Source organism: Hemitrygon akajei, chromosome 22, assembly GCF_048418815.1.
Source record: "Hemitrygon akajei chromosome 22, sHemAka1.3, whole genome shotgun sequence".
Taxonomy (NCBI): domain Eukaryota; kingdom Metazoa; phylum Chordata; class Chondrichthyes; order Myliobatiformes; family Dasyatidae; genus Hemitrygon; species Hemitrygon akajei.
This window is the reverse complement of record NC_133145.1, coordinates 45,121,268-45,137,939: the sequence shown is the minus strand read 5'-3', so window position 1 is coordinate 45,137,939 and position 16,672 is coordinate 45,121,268. Positions and strand designations below refer to the sequence as shown.

Sequence of the window (16,672 nt, the reverse complement as noted above, 5' to 3'; positions counted from 1 at the left end):
GGTGGCAACTCGGCCGACCACTTCTCTCTGGCCAAGGACAAGTAATGTGCTTCTTCTTCTGGTTTTCACACCTACAGAATTGCCAGGATAACACAGTTATGGAGAGGGTCTTACACAATGATTGCACAAGAGACTGTTGATGAGGGAATCTGGATCAAAGAACAATCTGCTGGTAGGTAAGGCAGCAACTGTGGAGGGAAACGGACAGTCCACATTTCGGATTGAGATTATTCATCTAGATTCAAGATCATATCTACACAAATTGCTGGAGAAACTCTTGCAGGTCAGGCAGTACCGATGGAAAGGAATAAAGAGCCAATGTTTCAGGCCGAGACCCTTCATCAGGACTCAGCCTAAAACGCTGACTCTTTACTCCTCTCCAGAGGTGCTGCCTGACTTGCTCAGTTCCTCCAGCATTTTCTGTGATCTCCATCATCTACAGAATCTCTTGTGTTTGTAATATCTACAGGGCAGGTTATAAAATTTAGTCCTCCTTAGGTGAGGTAATGAATGACTTACACTTTGTCTAGTTGGAGTTCAGAAACCATGGCACCGTAAGTCATGAATATAAAATGCTTAGAAGAAAAAAAAGTACGCTGGATTTTAGGAAGTAATTATTTTCAGAGAATCACTGGGCAGAGGATAAGTGGTCAAAAGATGAACTGACCAACAATCTCACAGAAGGGGACAAGTTACCAAAAGGATATTCCTTGTTGCAGGGATTCCCTCTTGGAGTCTTCCATATTCACCAAGGGAGTCAGAGAATTTCCAAAAGTTCCTCCTGAGTTAGACATACTTGATCTCTGGCATTATCCTTCAAAGGAAATGCTTAACAGTTCAAGTCTAATTGTCATTCAAACCATACACATGTATCCAGCTAAATGAAACAGCATTCCCCAGGGCCAAGGTGCAAAATGCAGTACGTGCAGTCACACATAACATATAGCACACACACAGCTGCAAAACTCTTAGCACAAGTCAGAGAGTGGCATGGCCTTAAGATTGATGGTGCGTGGGGAGTGAGTCAGGTATCTTGCTATGGTCACGATCAGGTGAAAGATGGACCAACTTGAATGAATCCAAGTGCAAATCAGGAAGCCAACAGTGATTCGGATAGCAAATGCCGGGGACGCTACCCCATCATGTTATCAAAGAGGCAGCACTAACCTGATAGAACCATCGTCATGTATTTTACAATGCTGAGTGGCTCCAGTGCTGCTTGCAGAGTAGGGCACCACTGAGCCTTTCACTTCCTTGCTGTTTGACGTAGCTCCTTCTTCACCTGTGCATGGCAAACACCATGTGATCCCTTTCATTCTGCTGCTGCAGGTCTCGGAGAGGGTGTAAAGGGAATGAATAGCAAAACTGCTAAATGTGTGTGTTTTTGTGGAAATAATATTAAATACCTCAGCAAACTGAGCCTCCACTGTATTAACCGAACAGTACAACTTCCCACCCCAGACATAAAAGAACGTTTTTCACTGCATCAAGTTGCAACTCCACCTTCCAGCTTACTTAGCCGAGTCCTTTCAGCGTTCAAGCAAATTATAGTGATTTTACTAATATGTCACAGCGGGGTGCAATGACTTCCCATTTCTACAAAGTACTCTGGCATCTTTCCAAGCTCTGAACCCATTTACCACATTCCATGTAATTTTCTCAGTGATGTAATTCGTGTCTTTTAGCGAGTGCCAGGCCTCTTTTGTTTCTCTGAGCACACCAGTCCCCGGCTTCCCTTTCTACCTCCAAGTACATTGCTGTAAACAGAGCTCAATGATTGGACTGTGGTGGAAACTTTTTTCCAGCTTGGATTGTTGATGGTTGCTCAGCTGGTTGTAGTGTTAAGTTCAGAGATCTGCTTAACCATCAGTGCCGGTGAGCAATGTGTGTGAATAATTACATAGAAACAAAAGGTTTCCATTTCATTATTCATAGCCTGAAGTTTTCTGACCTCCCTAGGGCTAATTAACACAGAAGGCATGGAGAAGCCAGGGAAAAGCAGAAGAACGTGATAAGGGAGCTAAGAAAAGCCAAGCCTTGAGACCACCTTCAAGAAGATCATGGCCGATCTTGTTACTCAGTTCTGTATTCCTGTCCAGTTCTGAAAAACTTTTGATTCCCCCAAACAAGCCAAGGACCGCAATTCTGAATATACCTAACCTATCAGCACCCACGGCTCTCTTGTGTCAAGAACTCCAGGTATTTAAAGTACTATGGTAAGGTGACCATCGTGATAACTCTAGGGCGAAGACTGAACAGTAACTGGCACTAGCTGTCTGACAATTTTTCACACTTGTTTGCCGCCAAAGCAAAGAGCTGTAGAAATTACTGACTCCACCTACCCTCGTAGTCACCCGTTCACCAAACTGGCACCAGGGAGATGCAACAAGTCCATCACCACCAGGACCACTCATCATCTCCAAAGCTTCTTTCCTGTCGCGATCCAACTTCTCAACAAAACTCACTCAGGTGTAAGACTCTAACTGTCCCTGTACATCATCTGTTAAATGGTCTTTCCTGCTCTCCTTGTTCTGTTGATAATTATCTGTTTATGATTTTGTATTCATTTAAGTTTGCTTATTGATATTTGTGCGTGTGACCGTTCTGATAATTGCTGATTGCTCGTGGCAGTTTGCACTATTGTCTTGTGAACTGTCGGTTGCTATTACATTGTCTGTTACGGTGTTTTCCTGCGTTCTGTGCTTGGCACTGAACCACAATCAGTTCTGGTTAAGTTTCACATACTGGCACATGAAGTGATTTTGACTCTGATTCCCATTGCTCTCCATTCACCCAGCGCTCTGAGTAAAGAATCTTGCTGGTAATTCACATCTAAGTGGCTGGCCATCGTCCTGAGACTATGACCCATGAGCAGTCCAGTGGTCCAGGCTCAGTCCTGACCCCCAGGGCTCTTTGTGTGGAGATTAGAGTCATACAGTACAACACAGAGTCTGCACATTCTCCCTGTGACAACATGGACTCCCTCACATGCACTGCTTTCCCCCCGTTCCAGATACATGTGGGTTGAAAGGTTAACTGTCCACTCGAAATTGCCCCTAAATGGAAGAATCAGGGAGAGGTCGGATAGGGGGCTTGGGGAAGTCGATGGTAATGTAGGGAGAATAGATTGCAAGATAATTTAGTAGCAGAATGGTATTGCTCTGTGACCTGGAATGGACTCAACAGTGCAAATGATTTCCTTCTACGCTGTAAGGAAATATGGAACTATCCAGCAAGTAAAACAACCTCTCAGCATCTCCCCCATCAAATCCCTCCAGAATTTTTCTTCATTTCATTATGAAAGAGATTTTGCTGGTGGTTATAACATTTGCTTTTGCATTTGGCAGTTGATTAAATCAAAGTACCAGCCAGGCCATAGTCTTTCCTCCTCATGGACCAAAAATGGCAGAATATCAACATTTGGGAATCACTTGCTTCATTTGTACACAGCACCAAGTGTTTACATGCGGTATAGTCGTTTGCCTGATCCTACCTTAGGGCACCATTAAGTTGACAAAAAGAGGCCCTCTCTCTCCACAGTTCGAGTGTGTGAAGAAACGCACACGTGTATAACAGCATTGGAACTGAAATCAGTCAGCTCTACAACTCACATGGAATCAGTTACTGTTCAGTCGTAGGAAGCTCAGGAAACGTGCTAGCTCGCAAGTTATTTCGACAGGGCCGTCCGATCTCCTTTAACTTCATTTCAATACCCGCTTTCTTGCTGGCGCTGGCTCCCTGTCACAGGCTCCTCTCTCCCTCCAGCCCCGGGACCTTTTCCATTCCCCCTTTGTTAGAATCTATTTCATCAGGTTAAAGTTCACCCAACAGTTTTTGGTGCTTGAATGTTCAAAGTGACCCTGTGTGCCAGGTGATGTGTAGCTTTTAAAACGTAAATGGCTCCAGCTGCAAACTAGAGATTGCATCAACCACAGATGTGGTTGTAAATCTTTGATTCCACATTGATTAAGCACAGTAAAAATTGAGGGAAGAAGTCAATCTGTCATGCAGTCAACATAAGTTTGCAAAATCTGACCAACAGCTTCAAAATTGCTGGTCCAGCCCCCAGAAGGCTGATAATTCAAGAGTGGCTCACAGTGAAAGGCAAAAGTTCATGTGAGAACTCTTTCTCCTCCCTTCCTTCATGCTCCCACTCCCACTCAGTCAATGCCACGCTCTTTCTCGCCCACCCCGATTACAATGTTAAACTTTCGGGGCCGTCTCCCTTTCACCCAAGAAATTCCCATCTCTGCTCCCTTCTTTCATGTCACCTGCTCACCTCTTCTCTTCTTTCTCTCATTCTTTTCCATTCATTTCATTGACATCCCATTGGCTGTTCCTGCTTTCCTCTCTCCTCTTGCCTTTTAATCCAACCTGTTTCTCAGAGTGGTGCACCCCTCCTTCCCTCGCCCTTTCCCTGCCGTGTATTCCCAGATTACTCCATCCCTTCTACCAACCATTCTGGCCTCAATTTACACACTCTGAGCCACACGACTACCCTATTCATCCTATCAGTGGGGGATTTGCTGAATACAGGATGCTACAGATGAACAACTCGTCTGACAATTCTCAGATTCAGTAGATGGTGTTTAGAATGTTCTTTATCCTATGATTGGAAAGGGAGGTACTGAGCAGATTGGGTAATATTAGAAAACACAGGTTATGTAAGTAACAGATGTGGATACTTTGACGGTATCAAAACAGCAGTAGGTGATGTAACTTGTGACTGTAAAATAAAATTGCTTCCTTGACCTTATTTGCACAAGCCAATTAATTGCTTGTAGCTTTGAGCTTTGGGGCACATTTACTGAGCAAGGTGCTAGTGATGAGACAATCAGTCAAAGTGGAATTGCAGCCTGACCCCTCTCATCACTATGGAGATGCACTCTGACCCAGGTGACCAACATGAAGGAACATTCTGACCAAAATACCACCATGGAGGTGCTCTCTGATCCCGATATTCACTACATGTACATTCTGAACCTGCTTAATGCCAGGCCCTTTTGATCTTTCACCCTGAGGTCATTTTAATATTGGTTTCAATGTCCCACACCTCCAGTTTAGGGTCCAGTTTTGATGTTGCTCTCTCATAGATCTGAAAACAGCACAAATCCATTGAGCAAACACGAGGAAATCTGCAGATGCTGGAAATTCAAACAACAACACACACAAAATGCTGGTGGAACACAGCAGGCCAGGCAGCATCTCTAGGGAGAAGCACTGTCGACGTTTCGGGCCGAGACCCTTCGTCAGGACTAACTGAAAGGAAAGATACTAAGAGATTTGAAAGTAGTGGGGGAGGGGGAAATGCAAAATGATAGGAGAAGACCGGAGGGGGTGGGATGAAGCTAAGAGCTGGTAAGGTGATTGGTGAAAGTGATACAGAGCTGGAGAAGGGAAAGGATCATGGGACGGGAGGCCTCAGGAGAAAGAAAGGAGGGGGGGGAGCACCAGAGGGAGATGGAGAACAGGCAAACAACTAAATATGTCAGGGATGGGGTAAGAAGGGGAGGAGGGGCATTAACGGAAGTTAGAGAAGTCAATGTTCATGCCATCAGGTTCATCCCAACCCTTCTGGTCTTCTCCTATCATTTTGCATTTCCCCCTCCCCCCACTACTTTTAAATCTCTTACTATCTTTCCTTTCGGTTAGTCCTGACGAAGGGTCTCGGCCCGAAACGTCAACAGCGCTTCTCCCTATAGATGCTACAAATCCATTGATGTTGGATTATTGACCTTGTTTGACTAAGCGACATCCCTTGTGCCATGAAATGGTGATATATAAATTGTGTGTGTGTGTGTGTGTGTGTGTGCGCGTGCGTGCGTGCGTGTGTGTGTGTGTGTGTAAGATCAGATTTATTTACACATACACACAAGTTCAGACCAGTTGACATTGACCATGGACTTTAGTTGGTATTTCTACCTGTGTTGTCTGGTACTTACTGAAGCCTGCATATTACAGTCAATCAGCTTCTAAGCCCGAAGGCCAATCGGAGGCCTGGATTGAAACCCAGAGGACAAACAGAAGTTTTGGAGTTTGAGGCCTGATGTCTGGAGCCTGGGCCTGTTCATCTCTTGTGAGTCTGCTGGGGAAGTTAGGGCCCACTGTCTGCAAACTGACGTCCGCTGGAGGCTGGTGGCCGAAGGAAACAGCCTGTCTGTGTGTGTGGCAGGGAGGAAGGAATACGGTTTAACTCGCTGACGCTGCTTTGTTGTTTGGTATATTCTGTGTTGTTCTGTCAAGCATTGTGAGCATGCTATGTTGGCGTCAGAGAATGCGGTAACACATCCAAGGCTGCTGACACATTGCACTCTGTATTTCAAAGTAGATGTGATAAATCTAAATCTAGATCTGAACCTGAATCAGCGACTCATAAGGGGGTATGGAGCACAGCAGGTCCATGCTGATCCGTTCCCCCTCCTCCCTGTAGCACCGCTATGTCACTCCCCTTAATTCTGTTGGCAAACGCCTGGACTAAAGGTAAACACAGTAGCCAAACCAGCATGTTTTTGAGATGCGGGAGGGAACTGGAACATCTGAAAGAAAATCACATGGTCCAACAGAGGACAGGTAAGGTCAGGACTGAACCTGGGTCACCGAGCTGTGAAGGATCACCACTAACCTCTGCACCCCCAGTGCTTCTGAATGAGTGAAGAGCATCGATTACAATTCAAATCAATGCCACAGGTTTTCTCATCAGAAGGTCAATTTGCTTGACTCACAAGTATTGACGTTACTTATGTGAGGAAAAAGCCAGTAACACAGCAAAGTGAACGCAAGTTTCTTGCAACAACAAATCCACACCTTAAGAATATTTGGCATCATATCACTCAGAAATAAATGTACGTGACTTGAGTTAGTACTGTGCAAACATGGTTTTTAGGTGTTGTACAAGTGAATTTCTAGGCTTTTGTTTTACATTCAATAGTATGACTGGGAGCTATCCAGAATAATTATTGCTGGTAAATGCAATGAGGCCCGGTCTAAACAAAAATGCTCTGGGAAAGCACTGTCAACAAATACAATCAGACACACTACTCCAAAGGGAATCAAAAGCATCACAATATTGTCCAGAGAGACAATGCACTCACAGTGCAGTACAGGAAAGCAATTGAGCCAGCATTCAAATGGAAGAATAGGTTACCATTATAGAGTAGTAACATGGTATTACTATGCAGGGAATCAGTCAGTCACAAATGTCTCAGGAAGCATGACATCACAGCTGGAGATGAACTCAGTGCTTAGAATCCACAATGCTGAAGGGGGAACTCTACAAAGAGATTCCAATTTAGGAAGGGGCTTTCTGGTTTTGGAGAACTGAAATCAAAATTTGAAACCGCAAATTGGACTAATAACTGGCACGAGATAGAAGTGGTTTGCTCAAGTTACAGGAAGCCTATGAAAGAAGTTGCACAGGACAGGAGCAAGATTATATTGTGTATCAGGGAGGGACCAAACAAGACGGAGTTTCCAAAAAACACCTCTTTGTTTCTGTGCCGAAATCTTGAAAGCTTCATTCTCACATTACCACTTCACTCACCAATAGCATGCATCACATTAAACTGTCCCAGTGGCTCCCAGCTGACTGGGGAGAAATCTGTTAAATGGTGCATGAAATATCCGATTGTAAAAAAAGGTACTCATTTAACCATCTTCAGGACTGTTGTCAGCTGAGACCTTTTAATGGTGCTTTCACCATGGTGACAAAATGGATTGAATTTAATTAGTTCAATAAAAGGTGCACAATAACACAACTGGACTCTTGACAGATACAGGAAGCTGGCCAGTTATACCGGTGGGAACTCAAGATCCTTTTTTGGTCGGTTGGTTGGTTTTGGGGTGTAAGGAGCATATTCCAGTAAGTTTGTTGTCCTTCCAGCTTTTTTCAGTACTCATCTCATTTTCCAAGGCTGAATCAGATTGATTATATTAAAGCCATTTGTACTTTGACCAACCATTTACTGTCTGTTAAAACATGCATCATTTTTTATTCTTGGAATGCATAATATATTTCAGATGTCTATTCTGCACCCTGTACACTTGGGTTTTGAGTAAAGATATACCACCTACTTTGAACAATGGATCCTGGGTATAGACAGCGGGATTTCTGACTCCAATAAGCACAGACCCTGGTAGTGGGTGGCAGGAAATGTCGTGAAGGAGGTCTGACATCAAGTACCTGTGGATATATTTTTTAAATGTTTTGCAAAAAAAAACCGATCAGAATATGCCTTTAACACAAAACCAAAGTTGTTATCTATTCCAGTTTGTAAAACACAAATTCTCAACCGAAAAGAATGCTTGCAGTTGACAACGGGCAGCCTCACCCCAACCCCTCCTCCCTCCTGCCATGCTGGAAATGCACACTTGCTCTGCCCTGCCTCAGCTAAGCAGCATTAGAGAAACAAAAGCTTTCACAGCACAGAGTCAGAGAACGATGAAGGATTTACACAGAATACCTCGCATAACCTCAAACATTCCAAAACGCATTAGAAGCATTAAGGTGCTTTTATTTTGCTGTCATGGTTGCAATACAGGAACTTGGCAGTCAATATGTGCACAACAAGCTATCATGAGGGGGAATCACTTGTAGGGCTGTAAGGAACAGTTGGACTGACAGGATTGATTTATTGATCCATAAGATTCTAGACATGGAAACCGACCCTTTGGCCTAAATCGTCCAGAGTGACCAAGATGCCTATCTAAGCTAATCCCACTTGTCTGCGTCTGACCCACAATCGTGCATACCTTTCCTATCCATGCTCTTCTAGGGGCTGGGATAGACTTGAAGGGCTCTCTGTGCCATACCAATTTCATGATTATTTTTTGCGATTTTAATTGATGGTTAAATGCTGGTCAAGACTGTCTCTGGGAACATACTAGCATGTCTTGGAAACAGTGTCATTAGATCTTCCATATCCAGCTTGATAGAAAGCAGATAAGACCTCAAATTAGCATCACTTCTGACAGTCCAGTTGTTTCTGAACTCCCCATACACTATACTGGGGTAGCTGCCAACATTTTGTTCTCTGCATTGGTTTTAATTCTCTAAAACCATAAGACATAGGTGCAGAATTAAGCCATTTGGTCCATTGAGTCTGCACCACCATTTCATCATGGCTCATATATTATCCTTCTCAACCTTATTCCCCTGAATTTTTCCCATTACCTCTGATGCCCTTACTAATGAAGCGTCTATCAACCTCCGTTTTAAATATACTCAATGACCTGACCTCCACAGCCATCTGTGGCAATTAATTCCACAGGTGATAGCATTTCTATCTCAGGCATGGCTGACACTGGACAGTGGAGACATGGCTGTCCAAGCCTGTATTTATTCTATTCCCTTCTGAAAGTTAACACTGCACCTGTTTCCACCAGCTTTCCTGCCAATGAATTCCAGATCATAACAACTTGCTACATGGAAAAGTTGCCTCATCCGCTCTTTGATTCTTTTGCCAAGTAACTTTTGCAAATGAATTAAGATAGCAGGGTAGAAAATGTGAGATATTCCCACTTGAATGCACATAAATTATTCTTAATGCCACACCCTTCCCGTCCAACCTCCATACTTGCAAGACTATCTGTCTCTTCCAACTGCTAACATTAATATCATATATACAAAGCATAGGCTCAGTATGATACTCATGGTGTAATCAAATATCCATTATCTCATCTTGAATTTTAATTCCTTGGAAAAGGAGGCAGACTGGACGAGTTTTAAATTGTCTGCAGTGCGCAGTAGGGGAACGATCACAAAGGGAACTCACCGCTTCCTGCAGCAGTTGCTCCAGGGAGTAGATTCTTTGTCGGTTTCCTCTTTCTCCTTCAATCACAACACCATAGCTAGAGGAAGGCAGGGAAAGCCAGTTACAGAGACACAATGTTAATACATCCGTCGACGCATGGAAATATTTATGAATTGTGTAACCTGAGAAGATATTACAGTCAACATGAGGCAGCCCTTTAAATTGCTTCCTTAGCTTCAGGAATATGAGCTTGTAAGGCTGTGTACCATTACATAGTGCAGCTTGCCAAACACACAATTCTCCCACTGTCAGCCGCACTTGGGAATGTAAGTCGGCCTGACTTGCTCTCATTCCAGGGAGCTATGGAAAACCACTTTATCTGTGGGTCTTTGAGTGGGCTTTTGGATACAATGGCCCTGCTTCTAGTGAAGAACAGTGGAACGAGGAACTAGGGAGACGTGTACAGGAAAGCCAGTAGAACAGAGGAAACAGTCTAAAGACATTTTTAATGGAATGAAAAAAAAAAATGGAAATGCAGTTCAATTAATAGGCTGAAGAAACTGCTGACTGATTTGTATATATTTCTTGTGATTACTTGCACTTAATGAAGAAACAAATACATTTTTCTGGTGTTTTCACGAAGAATGTCCTGGCTAGTGGCTGGTGCAATGGATACATATACTGTTAGTGACCATTTTATTAGGCCTGATCGTTAATATAATTATTTATTTAGTGATAGAGCATGGAGTAGGCCCTTTGGGCCAAACCCAATTAACCTAATTATGGGACATTTTACAATGACCAATTCACCACTAACCTTCCCAGCAGGTCCTTTGTCTGTGGGAGGAAACCGGAGAACCTGGTGAAAAAAGCAGACTCCTTACAGACAGCGCTGGAACTGAACCCTGAACACAGGAATGCCCTGAGCTGTAATAGTGCCATGCTGAACGCCACGTCTCTGCGGTGTCCAATCTAACCAGCCAGTCATGTGGCAGCAACTCAATGCATAACAGCACGCAGACATGGTCAAGAAGTTCGATTGCTGTTCAGGCCAAACATCAGATTGGGGAAGAAATATGATCTAGGTGACTTTGGCCATGGAATGATTGTTGGCGCCAGATGGGGTGGCTTGAGTATCTCAGAAACTGCTGGTCTCCTGGGATTTTCATGCAGAACAGCCTCTAGAGTTTAAAGAGAATGATGCAAAAAGCAAAAAAAAAACCATCCAATTCTATGGGTGAAAATGCCTTGTTAATGAGAGCGGTCAGAGGGGAATAGCCAGACTGGCTCAAGAAGGAAGGTAACTCAAATAACGACGCATTACAACAGTATGTGCACGAGAGCATCTCTGAATGCACAACACGTCGAACCTTGAAGTGGATGGACTACACCAGCAGAAGACCACAAATATATCCCCTCATTTGTTACTTTAATATCTAATAAAGTGGCCACTGAATGTATATGATATAAAAGTGTCATTGATATTGACCTTACAAGTAGTACTTTAAATGTTAGGTTACTACTGGCTAGATGCAACTAGATGTACGCTAAAAACAGAAGAATTAGTAGTCAGTATTGCCAAGTCTGCTGATCAAGTGATGAGCGCCTTAACACCAATACAGAGAGAGCAGTATCTATCATCAAGGAACCCACCGCCTAAGTCATGGTCTTTCCTGCTGCTGTCATCAGGAAGAAGGGTAGAGGAGCCTCAGGATCCCAGCATCAAGTTCAGGAACAGTTACTACTATTAACCATTAGGGTCTTAAACCAGAGGGGAGAACATCACTTGCCCAATCACTGAACTGTTCCCACAACATATGGATTCACTTTCAAGGACACTGCAATCTCATGTTCCCTATATTTATTGTTTATTTGTTCTTTTATACTGTATTTGCACAGTCTGCTGTCTTTTGTAAATTGGTAGTCCGTCCTGTTGGCGTGCAGCTTTAATTGATTCTCTTACGTTTCATGGATTTTCTGCGCATGCCTACAACAGGGTTGTATATGGTGACACATATGTATTTTAATAATAAATTTACTTTGAGCTTTGAGAATACAGTATCCATGTTCATACACAAGGATTGCATCGCCTATCATAGTACTAAAGGGGTGGAAAAGAGGGAGCCTCACTCCCTAGTCTTTACCTTTGTACAAGTCACCAATGACCTACATCTTGACAAAATTCAGCTGCAGCCACAGTAGTGTGGAAATGTGGAGGGCTGTATGCCAATACACATCGCCATTCATTCCCCTAATTATTCCTTGCCTATAATCAACTCTCTTATATGCCCAGTTTATGAATTAATGAACAGGCAGGCTGACGGAGATCACTCTGCTCTCTGGAGTCCATACCAACCATATCAAGACTGTCTTGAGTCCAGAACCCACAAAAATACACTAAGTTCATTATATCTGTATCCACCTGTTTTATACATGGTATTAGTTTTCCTTCTTGAATTAACATGCTCTTGGCTGTGCTTACACTGCAGCTGCCCTGTTGATGTGAACCAGCGTTACTGCATTACAGGGAGCCAGGAAACCAATTCAGGTTATTTTTGTTGTAATCTTAAATATGAACCAATGTTCCTCATTTGCAAGCTGTGCTTTTTAAATGATCTTTAAGAGTTTGGAACTCTTGGAAATTAAAGATAAAGTCAAGCTGATTGTAAGCATTTAATTGGCAATATTTAGAGTACTTGTTGATCAGATCGAGATCAAACATATTTATAACAGCTCAACGCTGTAGCAAACGGTAACTGTGCTTTCAGAATCACAATTAGGTTTATTATCACAGGCATGTGACGTGAAATTTGTTAACTTAGCAGCAGCAGTTCAATGCAATACATAATATAGAAGGGAAAAAAACAAAATAATAATTATAATAAATAAATCAATTACAGTATACATATATTGAACAGATTAAAAATAGTGCAAAAAACAGGAATACTATGTATTAAAAAAAAAGTGAGGTTGTGTCCAAGGGTTCAATGTCCATTTAGGAATCTGATGGCGGAGGGGAAGAAGCTGTTCCTGAATCGCTGAGTGTGTGCCTTCAGGCTTCTGTACCTCCTTCCTGATGGCAACAGTGAGAAAAGGACATGCCTTGAGTGCTGGAGGTCCTTAATACGAGGGGTGATTGATAAGTTCGTGGCCTAAGGTAGACGGAGTCGATTTTAGAAAACCTAGCAAATTTATTTTTCAACATAGTCCCCTCCTACATTTATAAACTTAGTCCAGTGGTCGTGGAGCATACGGATCTTGGGCCTCTAGAAAGTGTCCACAGATGGGTGATTGATAAGTTTGTGGCCTAAGGTAGAAGGTGATGAGTTATACAGCTCTCGTTGCATGCACATGCAGTTCAACTCTTTGAGTGATTATGCAGAAAGTTTGAAGTTAATAACTCATCTCCTTCTACCTTAAGCCACAAACTTATCACCCCTGATGAGTTATTAACTTCAAACTTTCTGCATAATCACTCAAAGAGTTGAACTGCATGTGCATGTAACGAGAGCTGTATAACTCATCTACTTCTACCTTAGGCCACAAACTTATCAATCACTCCTGCTGCAGGTCCACGCTTTCTGGAGGTCCAAGATCTGTATGCTCCATGACCGCTGGACTAAGTGTGTAAATGTAGGAGGGGACTATGTTGAAAAATAGATGTGCTAGGTTTTCTAAAATTGACTCCTTCTACCTTAGGCCACGAACATATCAATCACCCCTCGTAATAGATGCTGCCTTTCTGAGACACTGTTCCTTGAAGATATCCAGGGTATTTTGTAGGCTGGTATACAAGATGGAGCTGACTAAATTTACAATCCTTTGCAGCTTCTTTCAGATCTATGCAGTGCCTCCCTCCCGCCCCCCATACCAGAGTGATGCAGCCTGTCAGAATGCTCTCCATGGTACATCTATAGAAGTTTTTGAGTGTATTTGTTGACATGCCAAATCTCTTCAAACTCCTAATGAAGTATAGCCACTGTCCTGCCTTCTTTATAACTGCTTTGATATGTTGGGACCAGGTTAGATCCTCAGAGATCTTGACACCCAGCAACTTGAAACTGCTCACTCTCTCCACTTCTGATCCCTCTATGAGGATTGGTATGTGTTTCTTCATCTTACCCTTCCTGAAGTCCACAATCAGCTCTTTCGTCTTACTGACGTTGAGTATCAGGTTGTTGCTGTGGCACCACTCCACTAGTTGGCATATCTCACTCCTGTACGCCCTCTCGTTACCATCTGAGATTCTACCAACAATGGTTGTATCGTAGCAAATTTACAGATGGTATTTGAGCTATGCCTAGTCACACAGTCATGGGTATATAGAGAGTAGAGCAGTAGGCTAAGCACACACCCCTGAGGTGCACCAGTGTTGACTTTCAGCAAGGAGGAGATGTTATCACCAATCCCCACAGATTGTGGTCTTTCGGTTAGGATGATGAGGATCCAATTGCAGAGGGAGGTACAGAGGCCCAGGTTCTGCAACTTCTCAATCAGGATTGTGGGAATGATAGTATTAAATGCTGAGCTATAGTCGATGAACAGCATTCTGACATAGATTTTTGTGTTGTCCAGGTGGTCTAAAGCTGTGTGGAGAGCCATTGAGATTGCATCTGCTGTTGACCTGTTGCGGCAATAGGCAAATTGCAATGGATCCAGGTCCTTGCTGAGGCAGTAATTAAGTCTAATCATGACCAACCTCTCAAAGCATTTCATCACTGTCGATGCGAGTGCTACCGGGCGATAGCTATTAAGGCAGCTCACATTATTCTTCTCAGGCACTGGTATAATTGTTGCCTTTTTGAAGCAAGTGGGAACTTACGCCTGTAGCAGTAAGAGGTTGAAAATGAGGTTCAGTACTATTTTTTTTAAGCAAGGAGCCAAAGATGGAGCTATAACATTTCAAATCCGACTCAATCCGTAGAATTCTATCATTCCAAATTCAGGACAATTTCCAACAATGATTTTCAAAAAAAACCCTTCTTGATTCAGTTCATGTATGGTCTGAACTGATATGATTTTTCCATTAACTAGGATAACTAATTGAGGTGCTTAGGATTCCTGGGTGGCAAGGGAAAACGGGATTTTAAAGAGAAACATCAAGGATTCAATTACTATGAAAGGGAGTGAAAGAGAAACTGTATCTTACATGTCAGGTGACTGAAGAACTTTAACACTTCCTGCGTACAGCAGTTTGTCTTCCTTTGGTATGAGGATTTGAAGTCCTTCTTTAAGATCTTCCTTACTGATGGCACAGGACTGAGGAACTGATAGAGAAGAACAAACAATGTAATTCTTTCCATTGTTTCTCTGTGGTTCAATGCTGAACTTTATGGTTAGTGTGGTGAATGATTTAATTCACTGGTGGTGTTTGCCGTGGAATTGTCCTTTCTGGGCTAACGTAGCTTTTGCTTTATCCATGTTTACTAAAGTAGACTGATAAGGAATTGAGTTATTCTATTTTCAAACACTGATTTCAAAAAAGGTTCGTGCCAAAAGGAAGCAAAAAAAAAATTCAAGATTATGCAGGCTCGCTTTTGACTTCCCTCTGTAGATGGAGGATCACAGCGTTTCAAGGAAACATTAGCAACATATACTGATTTGGCTGGTAAAGTCATCTTGGTGGGGTTTTTTTTAAGTGAAGTTAAATCTACATCTTCTGGAATAGGGGTGGTCTTTCAGGGACTGGTTTCTTTACTTGTGACAAAACTCTGGCAGGGTCGAGAGAAAGGGAGCCTGTATCGAGTAAGGAGTTTGAGTAAGACTGGTGAAACAGTTTGTCGTTAGAATCTGAACAATATGTGGAAACTGATATTAAATCCGCTCTAAAGGACTAGTGAACTGAACTTTTAACCAAAATAATTTTTTAAATGACAATGGGTTTCTTTATTTTTGTTGTAGCGTGCACCCAGTATTTGTTTATGTTTGTTTCATAAATTGTATTGCATTTCTTTATTTTCCTGTAAATGCCTACCAGAAAATGAATCTCAAGGCAGAATATGATGACATACTGTATATGTAGTTTGATAACAAATTTATTTTCACTTTGATCCATAAAATATTTGGTTTATTCTAGTTCTGAATGTTCAGAGAATTACAGCCCAACTATTTATTTATTATTATTTTTTTAATTTATTGAGATACAGCACACAACTGGACTTCCTGGCCCTACGAGCCACTCTGCCCAGCAATCTCACAATTTAATCTGAGGCTAATCACAGGACAATTTACAAAGACCGATTAACCTATCAACCAGTACATCTTTGGACCGTGGGAGGAAACTGGAGCACTTGGAGGAACCCCACATGGACGTGGGGAGTACGTACAAGCTCCTTAAAGGCAGCAGGGGGAATTGAACCCAGATTGCCTGTACTGTAACACGTTGTGCTAACCACTATGCTGCCCCATCTCTGTTAAGCCCCTGCTCTATACTGGAACATCAACAGTTTATGTATCACTTTTTCGGTTTACCATCTACACTGCATTTGAGAACAACAAAAAAAAAGCCCCTACCATACAATTCTGCTGAGCAGCTCACAGATGTATTCGCATCCTCCTCAGAGAAGCTGCTGTCTTCATCAAATGCAAAGTCATCCTCTGCTGCAAAACTTTCCAAGAGTTTACTGACAGCTCGACCTTTCGACTGCATGAGAAAAAGAACAGAATTCTCAAACTGCATCCTGTTTATCTCTGATTTTGTATTAGCAGAAGCCGCTCCTCTCACAGTCAGTGAAACAGTTAATATACAAGCAAGAGAAATTCTGCAGATGCTGGAAATCCGAGCAACACACACAGAATGCTGGAGGAACTCAGCCGGCCGGGCAGCGTCCGTGGAAACGAGTAAACTGTCGACGATTTTGGACCGGGACCCTTCATCAGGGCTAGGGAGAAAAGATGAGAAGTCAGTGTAAAGTTTGGGGGGG

The 16,672-nt window shown here is 42.7% G+C and overlaps 1 protein-coding gene across 6 annotated transcripts in view; it reads right to left on the bottom strand.

Moving 5' to 3' along the window:
- The window catches only part of bahcc1b (BAH domain and coiled-coil containing 1b), a 290,919-nt gene that overhangs the window by 23,160 nt on the left and 251,087 nt on the right, over positions 1–16,672 (bottom strand). For all 6 annotated transcript variants that reach the window (XM_073026130.1, XM_073026129.1, XM_073026128.1 and 3 more), the window contains 4 exons: positions 16,263–16,392; positions 14,899–15,016; positions 9,771–9,846; positions 8,071–8,179 (listed from right to left, as the gene is read on the bottom strand). In XM_073026130.1, coding sequence (XP_072882231.1) covers positions 8,071–8,179; positions 9,771–9,846; positions 14,899–15,016; positions 16,263–16,392 — 433 coding nt within the window. The remainder of the gene's footprint in view (positions 1–8,070; positions 8,180–9,770; positions 9,847–14,898; positions 15,017–16,262; positions 16,393–16,672) is intronic.